This window comes from Electrophorus electricus, chromosome 2 (assembly GCF_041902795.1).
Source record: "Electrophorus electricus isolate QZ-2024a chromosome 2, ASM4190279v1, whole genome shotgun sequence".
NCBI lineage: Eukaryota > Metazoa > Chordata > Actinopteri > Gymnotiformes > Gymnotidae > Electrophorus > Electrophorus electricus.
Window position 1 is genome coordinate 36,252,323 of NC_137498.1, and position 26,007 is coordinate 36,278,329.

Below are 26,007 nucleotides of genomic sequence, written 5' to 3' on the forward strand. Positions count from 1 at the left end.
ATATAATGCTATATAGTAAGAACTAATTACAGCAAAAACTGCATCTCCAGAGGGCTACACTGACTCTATATTTACAAATTACATGTAATAAAGCTCATGCCCGAATAAAAATGGATTTCCATAGGATTTAATGATATTTACATCTACACAGGCTATGCTACCCTTTTATTACATGCTCACATAGTAAACAGTTAGAAAGAAACAACATGAAAAGTCATTTTAGGGTTTTATTTTTCATTCGCTGAGTTTTGAAATTCAGACTGTATCCTGCATCGTCAGAGCCGCACTGAAGGTTGTCGTATTAATCTCTATTAAGAAAAGACATGCCAGACAACCCTGTAGGTGTAGGTGTAGGGGTGTGTGTGTGTGTTGCTGAAAGTGTACCATAAGCAAGAAGATAGGTCAGTCTTTGCTCATTGCTGTAGTTCTGCACTTTTCACAAGAACATAGTTTATAGACAGTAAATAAATTATGATTCTACACTTATTAACTAAAATAGTAATTCAAATTGTGAAGGACATTGGAGTCCTTAAGAGGATTTTAACTTTTAACTAAAATCTCTTTCATAAAGCATTTCATGTTCAAGTTTAATTTATAGGTTTTAGCAAAAATAGAATATCAAATATTTAAGGCATTGTAGCCTGTTAATCTACACAGTACAGCATTACACACACAAACACACACACATACACACACATACACAGAGAGAGAGAGAGAGAGAGAGAGAGAGAGAGAGAGGAGAGATTGCAAATTCTGCAATGTACATTATTCGTTGTTACATTACACACAGAGAAAAAGCAGTTTCTGCAATGCAGAGTAATTGTTGCTTATGTTTTTTTGCTCCAGTCCACTGAACATTGATAAAATAACTGTCTAGTATGCACTTGAGAACTCTTTAAAAGCTATTAAATTCGGTTTCTTAAACGGTTTATGAGATCAAACAATTTAATCAGTCGATGAGCATTTTTCATTAGTAAACACCCGCAGTTAGGGCAAGATAATATGTTTGCCTCCCGTACCAAAAGAGAACACCACTATCAGGTCGCATCTGCTCAGTTATACTAAGCATAAAATACAGTGAAAGACATAGAAATGTAAAATATTGTATTACCATTGTATTGCAAGTGTTCATACAGCGATGCTATACGATGGATAAAACGGCCTATCTTCTATTCACTTAAAAGAAACAATACCACAAAAGAGAGAAATCACCTAGTCAGGACCCTGGACAGCGACATCGAAGTTCGGTCACTGCTTCTGTCTCCGTCGCAGGATTATAGTGGAAGCGACACATGTAGTGTACGTCCTTACCGTGACATTTTTAAACAACCAGAATGCCATGCAAGTTCATCTCTTATACTTTATATGTGGGCTTTTGTTGAAAAGCATTAAAACAATGGAAGGCGAAGTGATAGTTTCGATAGCACAATGGCTTCAGTCGCAGATGGAGTACATTTATATGTAAATGTAAGCAGAACGCTGAACGACATCATTAGGTGGTATTGCTAGGTGGCACTATCTATTTAATTTAATTCCAGTAGATGGTCGCAGATGCATTTATATAACTTATACAGCGGTTAGAATATGTGTCGAATAGCTGGAGTTTCAAAATCACATAATCTGAAAAGTAACATACTTCATGCTATTCCTAGCATTAAATTAGCGCCCAATAATCTGTTTACATTTATCGGGACAAGATGTAGGAAATATATAGGAAAAAAAACGAATTTATACAAGATCTACATTGCAGGAACAATACCAGTAACTAAGCCCAAAAGCACGTCACGCTAGTTTAGAGGCAAACACCATCCCGCTGCCTCTAAAGATTTCTCTCTTGCACGCTTGCACGGCTCTCTGTCACGCGCGCTCGCCCCCTGAGCGCTAAATAAGTGAAACCCTTTTCAGAGGCACTTAGACAGTCGCATCCGCCGGAGCTGCATCCGCAAGCTGGGACACAGCATTCGCCGCACGGATATTCTTACACGGATTGCTTTTAGACGTAACATTACTTGAAGTAGACTTGTTTTTCGGAGATCTCCCAAATTCCTGATCCCAAAATACAGCTTGCTGGCAGGGATGCCAGTCCCAGTCAACTATCTGGAATATACTCAGATGTTGAATTTGTATCCATAACAACCGTTCGCACGAGTGGCTGACTTAAATCGTACATCTTAACATCTTGGCGCATTTTTCACGGTCGTTGCCTGCAACACAGCGACGAGGGATTGTGATACACTTACTCAGCCAAATCTGAAGACATAAAAAGGGAACGAGCAAGACAGTGAGGAGGACTCCCCTGGTATACGGAGGGGAACCTGCGCCGTTTTACCCTGTAAGCGATTGAGCGTCCTCCTGCTTTTACGCATCTCAGCTGAGAACTCCTGTGTTGAGCTCCGCACGAATTACTGCACTTGCACACCGTTCTGCTCCTCGCGCTCTATTCGAAGTGGAAACCCCGACTTTGCCCAGAAAAACATCTGATCAAAATCATTTAATGTATTGTCGACCCGGTAAACCCTGACAATCCCTAAAACCGCAATGCAAAGGCAGTGAGAAGGTGGATCTCAGCTTTTCCTCATGCGTGGTAGCATGGCTCCGTCCCGCAGGGACTGCAGATGGGAGATGATCTTTCTGTCGGGATGCCTGCTTCTTTCCGTTTTGGGATTTCAACCTACAGCGGCGAAGGTCTGCAACGACTACACGAGGCACGGTCTGGACACTACTTGGTACTCGAAGGATGTGCCAATCATGGTACTGATGCCGATGAACGAGTCAGCTCTCATGAGCAGCATCAGTCAAGGCATCGAGCCCGCAGTTCAGCTGGCCATTCAGCACATACGCGAGTCTAAGCAGTACTCGTTCTCCCTCATCACAAAAATCTACGACACTGAGGTAAATCTTTCGTTTGCTATATCTTCCACCGCTAGCGTGCCTTCGGTGTGGGCGCAGGCTATGCGAGTCTGTCAGCCTCCAGCACGATAACCGTATGCATGATGCGGGGTAGCCCGCCAGCAGTGCGTTTCCATCAGGACCTCATGTACAAAACAGGATTTTAGCATGGCTGGTATACGTCTAAGCAGTGTTGGACAACTTGTAGGTATATTTTAGTGACTTGAAAGAAAGCCGTATAGGACACGAAGACTGTAAATCTACAGATAATTTAGATACAGCCTATTCCCCAACCCCTTGGATTTACAATAAACTGCACAGGTGTTGTACTGAAATAATGGGCCTCACACGTATTCGTGACATGATTCAAATACGTGACCACCTGATTATAGACACGTACATTGCTAAGGAATTTTCTACAGAAAATTGGTAATTACGATTGTTCACAGTAATAAATCACAGATTTGGGAATATCCATATTAAAGAAACACAGTTGTTCGGAATGTCGAATATGACATTTTATATATTTAGAGGCAATAATTTTATCATCAATTTCTATAGCATGCGACAGAAACTAGCATCTGAGCTATGAAACCTAACACTTATTTTCCGTTCATGAGCCCAACTGCCAGATAAAACACAATTATCATTTTCATTAAGCGAGGGCCACTATAACCGTCACTTTGGTCACAATCGGATTGTATTAAACAAAAGAAAGGAGCTTGGTTCTTACACATGAAGGTGGTTGGTTTTCTTTACACCTGAAGATGGCAGTAATTTGTTATTTTTTCTGCGTCTGACCTAGGCACTTTCAAGGATACAAGAATTTGATTTATTGCTATCAATTTTACGGCACAAATACGCAGCGAGTTGCCCAAATTATGCTCACGAAACCTATGGTGATTACCATGGTTTCGTTCGTCGATACATTCATCTGTCATTTGCCTGTAGGCCTGTCTGTGCATTTCATCATCCGTCACAGATTAGTAAGCATTCGCGTCAACATTTAGGGCTACATTTTGACAGTCTACCCCCGACTTTCCTGGTACCTTGGGCTGCGTTTAGGAGTATATAATAATCTAATATCATTATTTACTTGATGTTCATTTTATTAGATGATTTACTGAATTTAGTACCCTGACTCCAAATAAGCCGTTTTATAGCGTATGCGTGAAAGAATGTTTGCTTTATAAACGACTCATTTAAACTTTCAAGATGTCGTGTGTGATATCGTGGGGAGTGAGAACCTGATTGGGAATGTGTCACTATGGGCTTATTTATGTAGAAGAAAGAATTATTAGAAAAACATATTTGCCAGAGGTTTTACTAATCGACACAAAGCCAAGTGCAAATCATATAGGCGCTAAAGAAGACGCCAAAGTTGGCTCAGAGTAACCGACTAATTTGGAGCTACAATATTCAAATTTAATAATCTTTGTCATGATCACAAATACATTGGCATTAAAGGTGTCTAATAAATTATCCCATTGAAGTAGCTAATACGAAATACACCACAAAAATAGACAGCTTTATATCTGAATACGTTTTTATTAGACCGTTACATAAACCAGATTGCAGACTATTACAAAGATTGCTTGAGTCAATTATTCTGCCTGGGATTTGCAGATAATGTCTTTGTATTCTTATACAGTCACTGTAATAATTTTCTTTCCCAGTCTCTCACAAATCGTCATCAGGTGGATGTGTCAAAACTTGATGGATCATTTTAACTCCAGCAGGATACATTATGTAACACTACAAGACAGCAAGAGAGCTCACCATCAGTTGTATCTTTTGAAAGTTATTTTTGCAGTTTTCAAGTTGAACAGGGGAAAGCTGTCATAAAAACTATAGTTAACTGCTCTATCATATCTCACATGTAAGTTAAATCAAATAAAATCAAAATTATTTATATATCGCTTTTTACAACAGATGTTGTCAGAGCAGCTTTACAAATGTTCAACTCCAAGCCCCCAGTGAGCAAGCCAAGGGTCTAGAGAAAAATAAAATAAAATGAAAAAATAATCAATTAAATTGAAAAAAAAAAAAGCAATTAATGTCTAGTCCGGTTTTCTAGAGGTCATAGTTTTGTCCCGATGGTGTGCACGTGTCTGAAACCCATCATGCAAGAGAACATCCATCAAGGGCGTAACATCATATAACATCATGACATCAGGGGTAACATCATGACATCATGACATCAGGGGTAGGTGTACCTCGGCAGAAACAGAGACTAGATTATTAAGCATGTCCAGGTATGAGGTAAGAGGATGTGTAAATTAGGGAACTATAATGTGCAAAGATGGACTGGCAGATCTAGCTATGGCAGCACAGCTAAAAGGATAGAGCCAGAAGGAAACACAGGCATGAGGGCACCCTGGAACATCAGCACTCCACATCTCTCAGTCAACAAACTTGAGAGACAAAAGAGATCTGAAGTGACGGCAATGCATTTATCACATGTAGGTCACCATAAGGGATGGCGAAGACTGCTCCAGCCTTCTGCAGTACTCATGCATCTTCTTCACCAGCATCATATAGCATTTTTGAGAACTTTGAAAACTAACCTTCTCACAGGAATACATTCAAAAATTAAGTATATAGCATCAAGCTTCTTAAGAGCAGTGAAGAGAAACACATTAAAATAAGCACATAAAGAGAGACATTGAGCAATAGTGCCTCAGATTACCATTGCAGGTAACCATAGGTATAATCTTGTTTTCTGTAAAAACAGAAATGAATTATTTTACTGTGATCTCACCAAAAAGGTTTAACAATTAGCATCGAGAGCGATGTTGTTAGATTACATATTTATGAATTCCAATACTAGCCCTAGCCTTAACCATCCATAACATTGTATACAAATTGTTAAAAATGTGTAATTTTGAGATTGCGTGATTAAAAAGGTTAGATGTTTTTGTCATTCCTTCTTAAACTTACATACCACCATCACCACCACCAGCAACATCAACAACAACAAAGTGATGGGATTTCATATGGCAGATGTAAATAATCAGGGTCAGGGAAGTGGCCCTTTATCTCTTCATCCTGTCTCAGTGGAGCCCATCTGCTCGGCTGGACATGGGTGCAGCCACACCAGACCAACACTTGCAAGAAATGGAGGCGCAGTGAATGACACTAAAGCTTGTCAATAAGCACAGAGGGATGCCGCTTGGTGGCAAAAGAAATAATCTTATTTCAAACAAATTTTTTTCTGTATTATTCACACTATATGAAAATCACTCAGCTAGAAATGTATTCAGAGATTTATATTGAATGTTTGAACAGGTGTCATATAACTGACAAATTATTCAGTTTAAAAACTAAGACTACACTGTGATGTCTTAGGCTATCCCTAAGCATTATAACAGAACATTTTGTTTGTTTTTAGGTTTGTTTGTTTGTTTCAGGATGCATATTAGCACACATTACATAATTTCTATTTAGAATTTAAATCCATCACTGTAGCTGTAGAAGGATTTATCTTGCCTTTAAAATGTGGTGATTTGCCTCAGGCGAAAGACCCCACTGAGAATGAGAGCTACAGGTGCAGTGAGGTGAAAAAGGAAGAAAAAAGAGAGAGAGAGAGAGAGAGAGAGAGAGAGAGAGTGAGTGGGGGGCGGGGGTGTTCCTTTATTAGCCTCCTTCAAGTACATGGGAGAATGTGACCTACACGTTACACCTGTCACAGTTATTCAACAGCTTGTATGCCCACTCAAGTGGAGAAAAAAGGTCTTTCTCATCTTCTGGATGTATGCACTCTGGATCAGCTGTTTTGTAGTGGAGCTGAATAGTCCTCTGTAACTATGATTCACAAATCAGTAATATTGCGGACCACGATACAAATATCAATGAAGCATGAAATGGTTTTAGCATCTGAGAGAGGGTAGTCTTATTTTCACTTCTTCTCCCGTGACTTGATTGCTTCTAAAACAATGTAGATTAGGACCATAGAAAACTTTTAGAGAATTCTCATTTCCTTCTCTAGGCATAATCTTTGATCTTGGCTTTGGCCATTGACCTACTTAATTCCAATACAACATTTTAGTCTTTGAATGGAATGAATAAAGATTTCTTGTGCCTTATAATGTAACCTTATAATTAGAATTCTACAATATATACAATTATAATTATAATTGAAGTCCATCCTGCCAGGTTTACACATTGAGAATAACATCTCTTGTAATCGTCTGTACCATATATTTACTATTTTTGTTTTCAGAAAAGCAAGAGCCCTAAGAAAAGCATCATATCGTTCTGTCACAGTGAAAGGTAGTGTCAAAATACTTTGTAAACTTAAGTTGTAATGTATCCTAAAATTATAGGACATGCATAGGCTTTGCTGGGAGACAAAATGTATTTACAAAAAAACCTTATTGTGGAATCATTTTTAATGTTTTCTGATCATTTAATGTAATATTTATGTTAAGCCAGGTAACTACATTATCGTAGCAACTTAGTGCAGATTCACAACCTGTGGCCTGTGTCATACTCCAATAGAATTTAGGAGTGTTTATGGAGTTATTACAGGATTCATGACCAAACCCCTGCTTTATATTCCTCTTTATACTGGAACTGGCTTCTTGTGTTTTTGTGCTCATTCTGTAAGGCATAGTTACACTTATACAGCTGTTTTCTTGGCCTTTATGAGGTCATTAAGTTAAACATGCCCCTTGTCACTGATGCCTGGAGAAAAGCAGCAGGAAGCAATGGACATTTCAATAAGATGACAAACATTGGTGTTACAGGAACTGACCTGATATACATTGCATACAGAAATGTATGAGACTTTCAAGTTTTCCATGTTTTACTATGTTTCATGCATTTTGTTTCTCATCAGTCTATCAGTCTATATACAATATTCCATAATATATACAATATTTCAAACAGGTGTTTGAAACGTTTTGTAAGTTTATTAAAAAGAAAAGGCTGAAATATTACATTTACTTAAGTAGTCAGCCCCTTTGTTATAACTCTCACAATTGAGCTCTGGTGCATCTTACATCTATCAGTGGTCCTTGAAAAGTTTCTACAACTTGGAAACCATCTGTGCATAACTGAATTGATTAAGTATAGTTAACTATATATGATTCATAACTATAATTAGGAAACACATACCTGTCTTTATAAGGTCTCACCATCGATGGTGTATGCCAAAGACAAAACCAAGCCATGAGGTTGAGACAGCTGTTTGTAGACCTGAAAGACAAGATTGTGTCATGGCACAAAGGGAAGGATATAAGAACATTTCTGCAGGATTGAAATTGCCCTATAGCACAGTCTCTGTTGTTCTGAATTGGAAGAAGTTTGGAACAACCAACAGTTTTCCTAGATCTGACCCCTCAGAGTAATTTGGGACAAAGGGTCTTGGTCAGACAGGTCACCAAGAACCCTATGGTCACTATGCATAAGAATGAGAGATCTGATGTGTAGCTACGTGGAGCTTACAGAAGGACCACCGTCAATTCAACACTCTACCAATTGGGCCTTTATGGTAAGAGTGGCCAGATAAAAGACACATTAGAGCCCTCCTGGGTTTTTCTAAAGGCAACTGAAGCAAGATCCTCTGGTCTAATGAAATAAAGATAATTTATTTCTATCTGGTTACAGTTTCTAATGGCATGTATAGAAGAAACCAGACACTGAGCAGTGGTGGTAGCATCATGCTGATGGGATGTTTTTTTTGTGACAGGGACAGGGAGACTAGTCAGGATAGAGGAAAAGATTAATGCAGAGTAAAAATATATAGTAATTCTAGGTGAAACCCTTTCCAGAGTGCCCAGGATCTCAGGCTGTGACAAAAGAATTCATTTCACCAAGACAATGACCCCAAGCACACCATCATCACAGGAGTGACTTTGGGAAAACTCTGCGAAAGTCCTGGAGTATGCTATAAAGATCTAAAAATGGCTATGCACCAGTGCTTCCCCATCCAACCTGGTTGAGCTTGAATTATTCTGCCAAAAAGAATGGGAGAAATGTAAAACAGGTGTGCCAAATTTGTGGGACCTGCCCACAAAGACTTGAGGCTGCCACTGCTACCAAAGGTGTTTTAAGTACTAATTTAATAGTCTAAATACTTATGTAAATACAATACTTTAATTTTTAATAAACTTACTTTCCATTTTTTTTTCATCTGTGTGGAATATTGTATGTATTGACAAGAAAAAAAAATTGTCTGAAACATACAAGGGTCTGAAAACATTCTGTATGCACTGTATATAATGATACATAATGACATGATATTTTCAGAGAGGCGAATATGTGAAGATGTTTATATAGATCTAGAAAGGATTATTTAAATCCACTGATATATTGTAGTATAAATTAACAATCCTCTTTTCTGTAGTAGGAAAATTGGCTCACTGTTGAAAAAAGAAAGAAAATGCAGAAAACATAATTGCTAACAATTAGGCCTAATTGTATATTATTTCCTTACTTAGCTTAATGTCCCTAGCTTTGCAGATTTTTACTACTATCTTAGGCTAAATGTTCATCAATGGAATATAGAGTGGGGTGCTAACTGGTGACCTTTCAATTAATCATTGCCATGGCCTTGAGACAGGAGACTAATGCTTGTACTTCTCTGACCTAGCTGCCATGCCATGGAAAACTCTTGTGTACAGAACTGTAGGATGCTAAGCAAGATATTCAACACAGAAATGTTTCATGTTATCTCTACAGGCAGGTGGTATAGGCAGTGTGAAGGGGGCCTGGGTTTTTAGGTGGCTGTGTGAAGCACCTGCTGCCTCTGCACAACAAAGCCAATGGTGAATTATGGTATCATTCATTCAAGGGAAAAATGAAACATAGACATTTATATTTTAAGTATAAACATTAGAATATAATTATGTTTTAGCTATACATTTATACTTATGAAGATAGTATATATATATATATATATATATATAAGAATAAACATAGTCTAACATTATTCAATTTTATGTATAAACTATTTTAAGATTAAACATTTTAAAGTATTGTTTATTTACGGTTAAAACCTTTAAATATCTTGATGAAATTGCAGTTGTTTGCAGTTGTACCTTCAATTTCATCTAACTTTATCATTTATTTATATTTTTTTAAACAGATGTTATTATTCTGGCATTAAATGGCATTAAATACAATTATATCCCTATGAATAATTTTTATATATCCAGTGTGCTACAATGGTGTCACTTTGTCACTCTGAACCCTGTTTTATGAGCAGTTGGTTTGGCTGAATCTGAGCAAAGAGCCATCTCATGGACATGGGTATTTGACGATGGCACACCAATTCTCTTTTCTCTTTTCCTGTGATTATCCAAATTAGATGCAGGATTGTTTCAAAAAGTGCTGGACTGGACCATCTGTCTGTAATTACCATAAAACAAACAATTGCTTAAGGATTGGTTCTGCTAAGAAAGGGTGGGGCTCTGGTGAGCTCTGGAGGCACTCTGAGTCCTGTATGTTCCAACATGCTATAGGAAAAATGGATAATGGTTAAATGTGGCCTTGCTTGCTAGACTCAGAAAATGAACCTAAACGAGCTCCCCATTTTAACCATACAGTTGTGTCTTAAATTGTTTTAAACAAACTGATAAAGAAAGGTTCAGGTCTTTCTTTCTCTGTTGGTACTAATTTTTAAGGTTCCTGACAAGTAATCATTTACTGTGGATATTAAATTACTTTAAATGGTAGTTTACATGATTCTCTCCTTATTGATTTGATGTCACTGGTACAGACACCATCTCTCCACTGTTTACTGCATACCACTGCACTTTCAATGAGACTTTTAAAAAATGTATAGTCTGTCCTTTTCTCAGATTACCATATTCCAAGGAGAACATTTAAATGAGTTCCTGATTATGGACTATTTCTAGTATGCAGAAAATGGTTGACCTTTCTTTAGCATTATGTCTTGTGTTCCTCTGAGTATTCTGTACATTTCTTTTTTTCTCTTCATATAGAAAATAAATAGAAACCATTTTCCCCAAAATTATATGAATACAGTCAAAACTAGAGAGAAATTAACAGTTAATGCTATATTATTTATTAAGGAACCATTATAGTAATGAAGAAATGCACCAAACATTCAGAACACGATCTTCTCATGCCCAGGCACAATCAAACTATATTCATTTACCTGTGTGAAGTGCAGAGAAATTAGAGGATTTAGAAGGGATAGGGTGTTGTCATTAGCGATTGGACAAATGTCACTTAATCTTTGTCTGGGGGCCAGCATGGAGCAATAAGCAGAAAGTTTGTCCTTGTCAGTCCTTTAATTACATCCAGAGTGATTCCTTAAGAGAAAGGAATGAGCTTCTGCTGTACTGCTAGTATGAGTGCATGTGTGCATGTGTGCATGTGTGCATAAGTGCATGTGTGCATGTGTGCATGTGCATATGTGTGCATGCGTGTACCCATGGGCCCATTGTCATCTAAATTCTATGGGTCTGTTCTCATATTTCAGCATCAGCTGATAATTTTCTTCTTCACACTGTATTGTTCTTCACCATCCTCTCTCTAAACCTTACTTTACATCTTTTTGTGACAGTCTTTGTAAAGTGACCTTGGGTGTTATAAAGGTTCTATATTAAACTAAAACAACTGATGATATGAAGCATATTTGTAAGTAGTGACTAAATTGTTCTGAAGATCTGGGACAGACTGGGTGTTAAATTGGCCTTTTTAGCTTCCTCACAAGATGCTCTTACACTGTGACTTTATTCTACCTATTTAATATATTATGCCATATTTGTTGCATCATGGTGTAAGTTTATGGACAGTGTTACAAGAGACACACCTCTTCATCTCATTCACTAAAGTGCTGGCTATGATATGGTCTACTGATTCATGCATTGGCTGGTCATGCTTTTTACGTGGCAGCCTGATGTGAGAGCATTTATAATCCTTGGCACACAGTCTTTTAATCTTAATATACTAAAGGAGATTACAATTTGCCTTATTCAAATAAGAACAGCAATTTACTGATTTTTTTCCTCATAAATGGCTTGTACAAAAATAAATGACATGTAGTGAAAGGAGAAAGAGTCCTACAAGTTAACTGTTCACCCAAATGGATTAACCACCACACCAGCTGGCCATTTGTCTCCCATGATTTTAAGCTTGATTGGTCTTGTTTTTAATGTTTTTTAAAGATTTGATATTTCCTGCTTCACTACCATTGGTTCTAAAATGCTATTGATAGATGCATGTCATTGTGGTTGTCACACATGATAGATGCATGTCGTTGTGGTTGATGACACTACCTCTGCTCAGTTCCTGTCACCTGCTAGCCTATGTCTGTGGACTGTGATAGACATTCAATTTTCCAAGAGTCATCAAGAAGTCGCATTACACCCCCATCATTGGTATTACCCAATCGGCATATACTTCCTCCTGCCATTTTACTAGATTACTGAGCTTTCTCACCTGTTTCTCATTTATTGTCATTGTTAATAATATATAAGCCTGGACTTTTATTTGCTACTGTGGACTGTTTTGACTGTTCCCAGGAGCTGGCGCTAGCTGGTTTTGAACTTGTAGTGTTCTAAACATGCAAGTAAAAAACAATTGTTTTTAATCTGCAAGCACCTAATTTGTTTTCAGAAATACTTTGAATACTTTGTTGATGTGTAAATGGCAGATTCAGATGCACTGGTTACCATGGTAAGTAACCAAGGACAAATGTTGGGACATTATCAAGCTGTGCTTGAGAAGCTTTCTCAGTCTGTGGCCATGCTAACTCAGCAGCAGGAGCACATGGTGCTCAGCAGCTAAAGATTTAATTCAACTGTAAGATACTCTGGCTGCTAGCCCCACTGTCACTTTAACTAGTATCCATACTTCAGTTCAAACTCCTGTTAATAATGTCAGTAAACCTGACAAATATAACTGCAAGGGATTTTTGATTCAATGCTCATTGTTTTTACAGTTCACCTCCTTGCTTGAACCCTGTATATTGTTTTTAGTATTGTTGTCTAATGGGCAACAAAGTGGGCCATTGCTGTTTGGCAGAACATGAAAACTTATGCATACAATTGTTTTGAAATGGATTGTTTTTTTGGATCAACCACATGAAGGCAAACTAATGGGAATTATTGGATACACCAAGGAAATTGCTCTGTGGCAGATGATGGTATGAATGTCTGCAGTTTGGAATGGGTCAAACAAGCCAGCTTTGTTGGTCAATTTCCTTAATGGATTAATGGTGACACTTGGTCAGAGCTGGCATGTAAGGACAATGGCTTGACCTTAGAAGAACTGTAACTCCTGCATGGCTTTAAGCCAAGAAATACATCAACCAATTCTTTATTTAAAAGCCAGACCAAACCAGAAGGGGATCTAGCTCCAGAATATCTTTGCAGGCTCCATGGACTGTTTCTGCATGTATTGCACTGTAGCTGGTAATGTTCTTGAATGTTGGGCTTGTCTGTATAAACTCCAGTTCCAACCTATGGAGAGAGCATGGAGGTTGAGTTTTCCCATAAAGGTATTGGTTTGAAGTGATTTCTCCTTCCTGTTAGAGTGCTAAGTACTATCTCTGTTCTTACTATTTTCAGTTCTGATTTGACTCCCTGTTTCATCTGATTTTAGCAGTTAGTTTTCAGTCTTAAATGGTGACTTGTTAGGAATTGGTGTTCTGACAAGTGTCCCCCTCAGTGGGTAGAAGTGCATTACATGTTGAAAATATTAGTGTTTGTTGTAGAGCTGTCTGAGTATTCACTTATTTTAGGATTACCCTGACGAGAGACCCTTTTAAATTCCAAGGGCAGAACAAGAACCCATCTAGTTTACGTTGTTTTGAACATTGCCTCACAATGCCCAAAACTGACCCTCCAGTTTATTTCCATAAAAAAGCCCCAAAGCTGATGCTCAGCTGGCCATATGCTGATCTTTGCTTCACATGTTTCCTATAACTGCTCACTTGACATCATAGAAAGTCCAGGGTATACCCCTCACTAAATCTAAGAACAAAGCTAAGGATGCATATATTGAGGTGTTACAGCAAGGCTTCCCTCACCTATCCACATCTCCAGCTTCAACTTGGTTCTTTTTTGTGGGGAAGAAAGATGGAGTCCTTCATCCCTATAGTGAGTACAGGGTTTTGCATCAGGTAACCAAGCGATACCCATATCCCTTACCATTAGTCCCCAGGGCTTTAGAACAACTCAGGAGAGCAAAATGCTTCACAAAATTGGACTTCAAAAGGGGGTGAATAGGGGAAGAATGAAAAACTTTAAATTTGAACAATGGCTACTATGAATACTTAAATGTCATTAGGACTCTCTGTAGTGCCCTTTCAATCCTTCAGTAACAATATATTTAGTCACAAACCAACTCTGGCCTGCTCAGGCTGAATACATTTCTGATTGCATATTTTGATATGTGGATTTAGAAGCTCCTATCAGACATGTCCATCAGATTCTAACTAGACTGCTGGAAAAACAGCTCTGAGAAGCTGGAAGGTCAAATTTCGTTCAGTTTGTTTCCTTTCTGGGATATATTAGTGCAGAGGAATTTGAAGTGGATGACTAAGGTCAAACCTGGTGTCTTGGTTAGCTTGACCTTGCTTTTACACTCCGTTCAGCTAAGGATGATAGTTATTCAGTATCTACAGAAGTTCCTGAGATTTTACCGTCATGAAAACCAATCGGACTGGGCTTGCTTTTTTTTTTTTTTTTCCTCCCCCCTCTGGGTGGGCTCAATTCACTTGTCACCTCTGCTACAAGCATGACTGTTTGAATGTATACTAGGATACCAATCCTGTGGAATGCCATGGGCTGCCATTGTTATGGATGTCCCAATTCTAGATGAGGTGTAAATTGACCCACCAGGACCATGAGAAAGTGTTACAGAGGAATACATCTTAGGTGGATCAGTGCCGAGGTGGCGCACACAGTTAGATCCTGGTGAGCATATGTGGCTATGAAGTAGGGAATTCAAGTTTTAGAAGAGGTGTAGAAAGCTCATGTCTATGTGCATTGGTTATTTTAAGGTTCTTAAGAAGGTTAAGTCACTTTCAAACTTGATTTGCCCAGCCAGTTTTGTCTTGCATGCATTTCATGTGTGTAGCCTGATTTGAGGTCTCTTCGGCAAAGTCACATCTGAGAATGTGCTGCCACAATCAGTGGTTGTTGAGGGTGCCCTGGACAATGATGTCTGTGGGTTATTGGATTTCAGGAGAAGAGGGTCTTTTGTAGTTTCATTTCTACTGAGAGGGGTATGGTCCCAAGGAACAGAGAACCTCAGCAGTTCTCTTGGTCTTCCTGGAGGCATTGCCAACAGGAGGGCTGGTGGTTCAGTCATCCTTGTCTCTTGACTTTGATGGTATCCAAGGAGAAGGGTTGGGGGGGGGGGGGGGGGGGGATGTAGTCACACCTCCCACTGATGTTCCCTCCAATCAGTCTGTCCTCTGCTGGCTCAGCTGAGTCTATGGACTGTGATGGGGACCTAATATCCCGGGAGCCATGGAGAAGTTGCATTATACCTCTCATTGCTTTTACGCAGTTGGGATCTGCTTTCTCGTTCCATGTTTTCCAAATTACTGAACTTTCTTAACTGTTTCTCAATTACTGTCATTAGTTAATAGTATTTAAACCCAGACTTTAGTTTAGCTCATTGAATTATTGCCAACTATTCTCGTTGAATACTGAGCGTTGAATACTTCACCTTCACTTTGATTTGTTTTCTGTCTGGTATTTTTTGATTGTGTGGTTTGGACTATGGACTGCATGTTTTTTGACTGTAAGGCTGGTGGTTCTCTTCACAATCACAATGTCCAGGAAATAATGGCTTGCTAAAACACCAACACAGAATTTACTTCTGTAATGAAAACCATCAGGAATGTTCAGAAAATAACTTTTTTTTTTTTTCTTCCCCCAGGCAGTGTAGAATACCCTATTAGTCCTGCAATAGGTTAAATGTATAAAAGTTGAGAGGTTTACTGACTTGTTAATCTATAAATATATGAAATACAATGCACATAACAGAAATAATCAGCACACTTACCTGACACTTTTATCCAAAGTGACTTAGTTATGACTGAGTACAATTTGAGCAATTCAGGTTTGAGGGCCTTGCCCATGGGGCCAATAGTGGCAACGTGGCAACTTGGCAACAGTGGGGCTTGTAGTGGAAACCTTCTGATTACTCGTAAAGTACTTTAACCACTGAGCTACCACTGCCCCAGCACACTGAACACAAACATACTGTCAGACATTTTAAAAGTTTCTGAGGTAAGAGTTTCCAGATGAAACTATGGTAGCAATACACATTTTGTCCTATATACACTTGCTTGGGGAAACTCTATTGCATATTTTAATTTAGTTAATGTTTGGATAGTGAAGAGATGTGGTTTGCTTCCTATCTTTGAGTGTTGATGCAATATTTATAGTGGCTTCCTTCTTAAATGGACAATCTCATAGGCCATTGAATATGGAGTTGTTCGAGGTGGATTCTGATAGATGGACTTGCTTGCAGAGTTGAAGACCTGTGTCTGTCTAATGAAGTGTTACTGTAAGGTTTCCTTTACTGTACATGTGTGGTTTATGCTTTTATGACTGCACAACTGTATTTCCCATAATGCCTATGGGATTTCAGTGTTGTGTTCTCCTGACCTAATAGAGTATTGCGGGCTTATACTGTGCATGGAGTGAGATTTTGTTTAATTTATACAGTTTAGTTCAGATCACAAATGCATCAGGGTTGGGTCCTATGAAAATGCTGGCTCCACAATGTTTTAAAGCATTTTTTGTTTTAAAACTTAGATGAAGATTTATTTGCTTTTGAACTGTTTTCAGCATCACAGGTAGGCATGCTGCACTTTTCCACAGGTCTATAGTTAGAATGAAGATTAAACAATTATTCTTTTTGCCTTCAACAGTTAAGTAAATCTAAACTTTAGTTACAATCCCTTTGTGCTATAGTAAATATGGCCATCAGTCTCATTAGCTTTGTGTTCTTGTGAACCTCCAACTACTCATCTTTGTCCTCTTGTTTGAGAAATGCTGGTCCTATTCTGCACATATTGATTTGATGACTAAAGATGAAGCAATGACAATGCTTAGAGCTTCTTGGTTCTTAACCAAGGACAAACAATACCAGCACTTCCAATTCCTGCATCCTGCTCTCACTATTGCTTTGTAGTTAAAGAAGGCATAAAGTTTATTTACATGCTTAGAATTTTAAGCATTTCATCACTTGTCTTATACACTGGGACAGTTGAGGAATATGGTAGGTATAGAACAGTTTGATTCCTGGTTCATCCAGTGCAAATGTAAAAACCCTCAAATGAAAGCTGTCATTCTGGATTTTAATCCCAGTCATTGTTTCATTCAACAAGCCAGTGATCCAAAACAGTCACTGTCCTATACTTGCTGCAGTCTAAGTAAGCCCAATTTTGTGATGTATATTTAAAATATTTAGAAAGCAATGCAATATAAATTCACTCAAGCCTCAAAATGTGCAATAGACTGATTTAGTACATTATTCTCTTGATATCTAAATTTGTCCAAATTGTGGCCCGAGTAGTTGATGTCTGGCTCTTTAATTTGGCTTTGAATGTCCTAATGCAAAAAAAAGAATCTATGCTGAAATCTTCTAGAATATAAAATTCAACTCATCATATACAATTATACACGTTAAGGTGTTCTTAAATGAGCCAAGACATTGGACGTTGACTTTTTTTTTTTTTCCTACATGTTACTTTCTCTTGTTTGTTTAAATGTTCCTAAATTCTTAATTTTGTCTGTCATTTTCGTGGTAGAATAAGACCTTAAGGGCAGTGCATGGAGCCTAATCTGTGTACTTTATTTCTTCATTTATTTTTGTACAATATTTTTTAAATCCATCTTGAAGCTTTACTCAAGTTCCTAATGACCTCTTGTCTCCAGCTGCTCTCTCCTGCTGTGATGCTTATTGGCCAGTGGGGCAGACTCTCTTTTCTTTAATATGATTAACTCAAATTAAACATGTTTGTTGTGATTTGTATGTCTCTGTAATCCAACAGAATGTCTGCAGTAAGTGATTAGTGTTTTATTGTATGCACATAATTCTCAAGCATGTTAGATAGCTAAGGATTGCCCTTCAGACCAAATTTCAGCTCTCACTCTCACCTACAGCACCATCCCAGGTGTGTGTGACATTTGTGGCTTGCCATGTTCTCAATGCAACGTGCCACACCGTTATTGTCTTCATATGATGTTCTTGTTGATGCCTTTATGGTGAAGTTCCATTTATATACCACATTTCAAGGGACCCAAGGACACATGTATGCATTTTCTCACTGGACATAACAGTAGTTTTTTTTGTAGTGTGTGGATTTTTTTTTTTTTTGTAAATGAAAATTTGTAAAGGGTGCATGCACAACTTCATAGGTAAATACGCTGCCTTTTAGTCATAGGAAAATGTATTGCCAAATTTTTTTTGAAAGTGAATTAAATTAACTCTGTCTTAAATCTTTTTACTCTCTACCTACTATTATACTATCATTGGTGATGGTACTTTTTTGTTCTAAAATTCTCAGAGATTGTTACAAAAGAAATTAGATTAATGCAGGTTCATGTTTTGTTCTAATATTTTACCATGACAATGACTAGTGACAACCTGTATATTTTGAGCTGTCTGAGTGCCTCCTGCAGTTTCTGTTTTATCTCTAGTCACTTCTTTTGAAATGGGGGAAAAACTCAACGGATGAGCAACTATTGCTAAGAGAGACATCAATAAATGTTGTCACGTTCCGGTCTTTTTATACTCCTTTAAAGAGCACACAATGAACAGATGAAGAGCAATAACAAAGAGGCATATAATGAACGTTATTTGAGTGCAATTCCGAGTCCATTCAGAGTAGCCTTTGCTGCTGCAATGGATGATTCTGCTATTATGAAATGGACAATGAGGGCATTATAATAATGACACTGGGGAAAATTGACTCCACCTGTTCCACACCCCCTAACTTCCAACCATTAAACACACACACGCGCGCGCACACACTTACATATCCAGTAGTGCATGACAAGGGCTGTATGATGCTGGTAGCTCTGTCTCATCTCTTGAATGAGATAATTATAAAACCAGACACTTACAGGCTTTAGTTTCTCCTCCTTTGATAGAGGGCAAATGTAAACGTCACCTATGTCGTATTTCGGAAAGGTCTAGGTGCCTGGAAGAAAGTGCCAAATGAGTTCTGACCAAAAAGGATGCCCTGAATAACCAGCCATCCAGTAAAGGGGCATAAGCACAGGTCTAGATGTAGCCATTTCAGACTTTCTCAGCTGTGCTTGTCCCACACATCTTCAACATTACAGAATTCCATTGTAGAAAAGAGCAGATTTTTTTTTTTCAGAAACATCAGTTATCTGACTCATCAAAACACACTTTTTTAAAATGCTTTTTCACAAGGATAAATAAATGTAGCAGCAAATAAAACCACTGGAGTGAGAAAAGATGATGAGAAAATGAAAAAACGCCTTTTCTGTCATGCTGACACTGCAGTGCACACTGCCTCATTTTATATCACAAACCTTTTGGATAACTCAAATAGGTTAAAATAGATTAGTTTCTTGACTCTTGACTTGAGCATTAACTTGATTAAAATCATCAATAGTAATAACACAAGTTAAGATGCTCTGTGTGGTTTTTGAAGGTTGCAGTCCTAGAGGATGTTCAGAAAACCTTTTGGATTTTCACTTTCCACACAAACTGACTATAGACTTTTGCAGCAGAATATATTCAGTAGGATTTCTTGTTTTGTGGAAAAATTAATTTTATATACCACCATAATTTTATATTATAAAATTATATACCACAGCAATAGCTGTGTAAAATTGCACAGTGATAGCACCTATCTAATTCATTTATTCATGAGCGTAATTGAAATATTAATGGCAGGAGCAGACTCCAGAAGCTCGGCACTGGGGCCTAATCCTGCTCAGATGGCAAACATCCCAAGAGCAGAATATTTTATTGTCATGCATCTCTGTTTCCACAGTGAAGGTTAATCTCATCACTACTCCAACAAGATGTATCTGAATCTCTGAAGCCCCTTACAAGATACCTAATCATTATTCACACCTTATAAAACACAAAAAAGAAGGCATGTTTTTATGATTTTTGTATACATTTTTTTGTGCCTTATCACAAAACAATTGGCCCACATTTTATTTACTAATAATATCAGTCAGTGAAATTCCCAGCTTCATTTGCACTGTATCTTTAACCTGCTGGATAGAGAGTAGGCAGGCTTCGGTTTGGAGGGATGTTTAGCTAATGTGTGTGAGTGAGTGTGTTGCAGTGTGTGCCCACGCGCCGCTAATTTTACTCTAGCGCAAGGTTTTGGTGAGAACAAGCTTCACCAGCCAAAGATTTGGTCTTTTGCACAAATCAAATTTCTCATCCTCTGGTGCAGACTGAGTGTGTGGAAGAGGAGAGGAGGTGAGCAGAGTGAGGAGTCTGAGAGGAAGAGCTTGGGGATGTGGGTGAAGACAAACTTGCTGGAGATGTACAGGAGGAGTAACCAAGATGCGCTCCTGCCGCCATGTGCTCCTGCTGTCACATGTTTCCAGGGCAGCAGTGGGGAAAACGCCACCCACTGGGACACAGGGCCCACACTGGGTTGTCAGGCTAGCACTTTCTTTTTGTTGTCTCTCTTTTCTCTCCCTCTCTCTCTCACTCATTTTTTCCCTTTTTTACTCTCTTTCCAGACAGACCCCTCCACCACCACTCTCTCACTCTTCTTCTCACTCCCTTTGTAGCCTCAGGCTTTATCAAAGGGAAAAAAAAAAGAAATACAGGGGGGATGGAAGTGCCACAAGGCATCAGAGTGCCATCCCTGCTGCTGGAGAGATGGAGGGTGAACAAATGTCTTCAGGAAAGTAGACTGTGTAGTTGAGGAGCAGGGGGTGAGACACAACTTGGCACTGTGTGCATGTGTATGTCTTAAAGGTGGGGGTCAGGTGTATATAATGTGGTGTGGTTGCCCATGTGACTGCTCTGGAAGCAGCCTTGGGGCTTTTGGCAATGTTCCAGCAGGTTACAGTTCACACTCCATAGTTTCCTACCTGCCTCTCCCTAGAGTAGTGTTCTCTGCTTTTGTGTGCGCACGTGCGTGTGTGCGTGTATATGTGTGTGTCTGCATGCATGTGGGTAACACTGTAGTACTGTCCAATTACCCTAGTTCCATTTAAACTAGCAATGGCAGTTCTTTAGTATTTTTCATACTTTATTAATTTATTTGCATGGAGAATATAAACAATAATTAATATTGATATTGCAAATGCCTCCATGTTTTACCCACAGAAAGTGTTATTTCTATGTTTGAATGTTTTATAGGGTGCATATAAAGCCCCACACACTTACAGTAAATGATATCTTAAGAAGCGATGAACTCTCAAATGTTGGCAAGAGCAGCATTGCTAAAGGTTAGTAAGAATGACAGAAGCTGCAGGAATCTGAACAAAAGTGGCAATTAGTCACCATGCCCTTTTCACAAAGATAAAAAGATGTGACCTTATACCCAGGCAAGCTGATTCCAGTGCAGTGTATCTGCCTTGACCCTAGTAGCTAAAAACTCATTCTGACATCTCTGTGGCCTTGTGGTTATCCAGAATTGTCCAAACCTTAGAAACATCATCAATTACTAACACATTTCAAATCACTGAGCAAGAAAGATCTCAGCAGCACTACATCTCCACCGATGGGGGCAAGCACAGAGGCAAGATCTTAATCTGTGCTCTCACCTGGCAACGTAATTCGTTACCATGGGGCCTATGTCTCGTCTTTAATGCACGGACGTGTCTTTCAGCTGAATTGTGTGTTTTAACTAAACTAAAAAGTGAAGTGGGAGAAAATGAACTTAGAAGTTACTATTGTATGGATGATTGTCTTCATTATTCATTGTCCCTAAGGATGTAACACTGGTAAACGAGCAGTGCAGTACAGTCTCTGCTGTACAGCAGAGTGGCTGTGTAGTAAAGTGTCCTAATGAACTCTGATGCCTTTATGGGTGCTTCCTCGTTTCCATGGCTTGTTGTGCTGTTTGGATGTCCCCGAGGTGACTGGTAGTCAGTGACGTGAGGAAGAGCCCACAGGAGGTTATGGGTGGAGGTGGAGGGAGTGAAAGCTGTTATTCTCAGCCTGCTGAAGTCTCCCCGTCTCTCGGACAGCTCTATTCATTTAGATCCTTATTCACCCTGTACAATATTTATTTTTAGCTCAGCTCATGCATGTTTTCTGCCTCACTCCTGCCACTCACCTGCTTTTTTCCGGGTAAATGTGGCACCTTTCAGTGTACTGTGGCACTCCATCCTCTGAACATCCCTTCACCTCACAGTTGTCCCCTGTGTCAGCCCTCTTGTCTGTTTATGACTCTGCTCTCAAATATCCATTGCAGCCTTTTGGCATCAGCTTCCAAAGCCCAGATTACACTTGGACTAATTTCCATGCTAGTGGTGAGTCTCCACTCAAGTCTAGATCTAAGCTTAATCATGGTCCAGGAAATCAGTCCCCAGAGGGCTATGTCATTATGAACAGGCTTCATTTCCGGGATGGTGCCTTGGGCATGTTAGGGCCATGAATGTATGAGCAAGATGTCAACTGCTTCCTTTTACCAGCTGCATCAACGTGATTGTTCTTGTTAATATGTTAAATAATTTAAAGCAAGATGTGGGCTGTGTGGTACACAAATGCCTATCTCAGAGAGGTTGGTGTTATCTAGATCAAAGATCATGTGCTCATCCATCCTGATGTAACGTTGTCAGCATTAAACCTTACACACTAATATTTCATCCTAATCAGCAGCAATTCGACAGTTAATTTACTGTCAGTGATTTCCCCATGACAACACTCAGTACTGCTGTACTTGTGTTCTTGAGAACCTGGGTGGGCAGGTCAGTACTTAAGCCCTGCCTCCTCAGCCAGGATATCTCTTGACCATGCTTCATTCTCAATTGTAAGATAGCTCTGTACCCTACTGGCTGCATCACAACATTGGCTTGCTCTGGAGGAGTGCAGAGATCTCCCAGGTGGAGGGGCTCTTAGGTTTTAACAGCAAGTTTGGAATCTAACATTTCATAGTGGGCTGTTAATGTGCCTGGCTTCTCCACCTGAGTCACTCTTCATCTGATTTATTCATCCCGCCTTTTCTTCATAAGCTCTAAACTTCCTTGTTTTTTCCTTTTGGGATTTGTGCAGGGTGGCTGCATCTAACGGCATAGGTCTGATTGGGTCAGCCAAGACCAGAGCAAGCTAGTGAATGTTTGACAATATGTTTGATAATATGTAAATATAAGGGAATATGTCTGAGCTGTGATGATAAGAATCAACTACATGTCTTGTGTCAGTCTCATGTTAATGATCAGTGATACTGGAGGCATCTCTCTCCATTTTGCTGCAAACTTATTGTGTGTCAGGGCCTGGATTTGTATCCACTAGAAGAGCATGAGGGATGAGAGCATGAGTCAGGTCTTAGCCATACCCACTAATCCCTATAGGGGATTAGATTCATCCCTATAGGGGTTTTGGGAAAGTCAGGCCCTTATGCTGACGATACAACCAGTCTTAGCGGCATCGGAAATTGGACATAGCTGGAGTAGTTCAAATAAAACCATACAAGCACTGGTAGCAGCCTGCAGTTGGGAAAGAATGAAAAAAGAGTTCCGATCAATGGATCTGGGCCGCAAGAGATGGAGGAGGCCCCGTGATCTATCTGATTCAGTACCCGAATAAAAGAGCAAGTCCTGGGGAAAGAGTAGGGGCTCTCAAGCAGTAATACTGAAACTTTCTCTCTCTCTCTCTCTCTCTCTGTGTGTTTGTGTGCATGTGTCTGCGTGTGTGTGCATTTGTGCTTGTATTAGTGTTTATGAGAGAATTCCAGGATGATGATGATGTTCTCTCAGACAGGCAGGAAGTGTAGCCAAGATGCCAAAGTGAGCAGAACACAAACAATATTGATTACTGTCCATTTCATGTTGACTGAATGTCTTATACCCTCTTGCCACTCTCAGGAACCTTTTAGGAGAAAACACACACACACAAAAAAAGCCAGTGCACTGACACACTCTTCTGTAATGAGGGTATGATGGACTAGTGAGTATTCAATGAGGCTGGCATGATCCATGATCAGGCCTACACTAGAAGAGACCTTAAATTCTGGTTCAGTATTTAAGGGCACAATATAGACACAGAAATGCCTATGGCATGAATGGAGAACTGAAATGTGTTTGAGCTGTGTGGTGTGGCAGCTTGGTTGGGGCCAGGGGTGCAATTGCTCAGCAACAGCATGAGTTTTGGTTTCCAGAGGTTTCTGCAAGCTGAGCGCAACAAGGCCAGAGGGAAAGACCTCTGGGACAGGCACACACCTACTGCAAGCCCTTGCCAGCAATCTGAGACCTTTTAAGAAAATGCAGGCAATATGACTTTCAGTTGCACAGTAACCATGGAAACAATTCTTTACTTGAGGAGAAAACAACTAAGATTTTGTTCAAACACATTTATGTATGTACAGGCGCACACAAATTCACACCAAACAAACAAGGCAGTGTTGTCTTCATTGTTTTCTTTTACTGGTCCCCTAATTTGAATAATTTTATTACTTGATCATGCTTTAGGTTTGGATATAGATAAAACGGTTAACCCCTCTACAGGTTGCCATGGTAACATCTGGCTGACAGAGATGTCAACTAATTTTGCTTCTCTCAGATTCTGCCAACATGGCAAATACCAAATGATGCACATTGCATTATGGTTCATCATCTTCTGTCCAACTCATGAAAACAATTACAAGTTGACATCCACCTTCTCAACCATCTCTGCATCTTTGTGTGTTTTTCTCTGCCTCCCCCCCTTTCCCTGTGTTCTGTGGCTCACACTGGGGCAATTTAATGACCAGGATGACGTCCCGCTTGGAAGAGAGGAGACCCGTGGAATGGAGGTGGCCTTTAAGCCCTCCGTGAGGTGGCATGAAACTGAAAGAGGGAGTGAGTCACACACATGGAGGGCAGGAGCGGAAGAGCAGGAGACGTGCTGCAGTGTTGGGTGTGCTCCACTCTGCACCCAGACCCACACGCTTCCTCCCACATCATCGTTTCAGCACATGCAATGTGAAACCCACCTACTCCCCACTCCCTCCCTCTCTCTCTCTCTCTCTCTCTCTCTCTCTCTCTCTCCCCCTCTCCTTCTTTCTCTCCATTCTCTCTCCGGCTCTGCCCTCAGTGCTTCCTTATCTCTCACCGCTGTCCTTCCCTGACAGTGACCATTTGAAATTATTTCATTTTGGGCATCCTGGCCTCAGCTGCAGCTGTCTGACTGCATATTGTGTGCTTGGGTCCATCTTGTGATAAAAACGCAACAGCTTAGTGATTGTGTTAGTAATGATGTATTGGACTCAAGTGCCGATATTTTCTCATTGCTGTGTGCCATCGCGGTCAACAAAAGATAGACTGCTGACTACCAGAGGATTGTGAGCTTTTGTTGGATATGTCACACACAATAATTTCAACAAGAGTTGTGTGGCTTGTGGGCAAAAGGTGGCTTGTGTGTTAGAAAAATCAAACTGAAGAAGTTTGTGCACCACTGGAGATTCTAGAACTAACAGTCAGAGAGCGAGAGAGAAAACAGGACAGAGAGTACAGACCAGCACATACTAATAAAAGAGAATACTGCTCCCATCCTGTCACTCTATAGTTTCATTTAATCACCCAACACTTTATGTAGCTCTCTCTCTCTCTCTCTATCGTTCTCTCTCTCTCACTTTGCCTCATACTGTTTTTTATATATGTAAAGTGGTGCAGGTTGCTGCAATGTTCCCTGTGCTGTATTCCAGGCCTATCTGTCACTGGTGCTTTCCCTCCCCAGCAGAAGCAGACGTAGCCATCAGAACGCAGTTGTCCTGCTGCCCACATCCACACACTTGTCCACACATGCAGACATGCCTGGTTTAGCTTCTGGGATCCTCTCTGTTCTCCTCACTTCACTGGCTGATCATCAGCCACTGAGTATCCGAGAGCCTTTGTCGGTCACTCAGCAGAAGCCTCTTGCAGGCGCCTTGCCGGTACAAGCAGAGGTGTATGCCCCCGCTCACATCCCATGCAAGCCATCCCATTCGCTTCTCTTGGCTGAGAATCCCTTGGGTATGTTGGC

At 39.7% G+C, this 26,007-nt stretch overlaps 1 protein-coding gene across 2 annotated transcripts in view; it reads left to right on the plus strand.

Annotated features, from left to right (window-relative positions):
• Positions 1-1,495: 1,495 nt before the first annotated feature.
• Positions 1,496-26,007, plus strand: part of gabbr2 (gamma-aminobutyric acid (GABA) B receptor, 2) — a 143,405-nt gene continuing 118,893 nt past the window's right edge. For both annotated transcript variants that reach the window (XM_035528864.2, XM_035528865.2), the window contains exon 1: positions 1,496-2,892. In XM_035528864.2, coding sequence (XP_035384757.1) covers positions 2,578-2,892 — 315 coding nt within the window. In that variant the 5' untranslated portion in view covers positions 1,496-2,577. The remainder of the gene's footprint in view (positions 2,893-26,007) is intronic.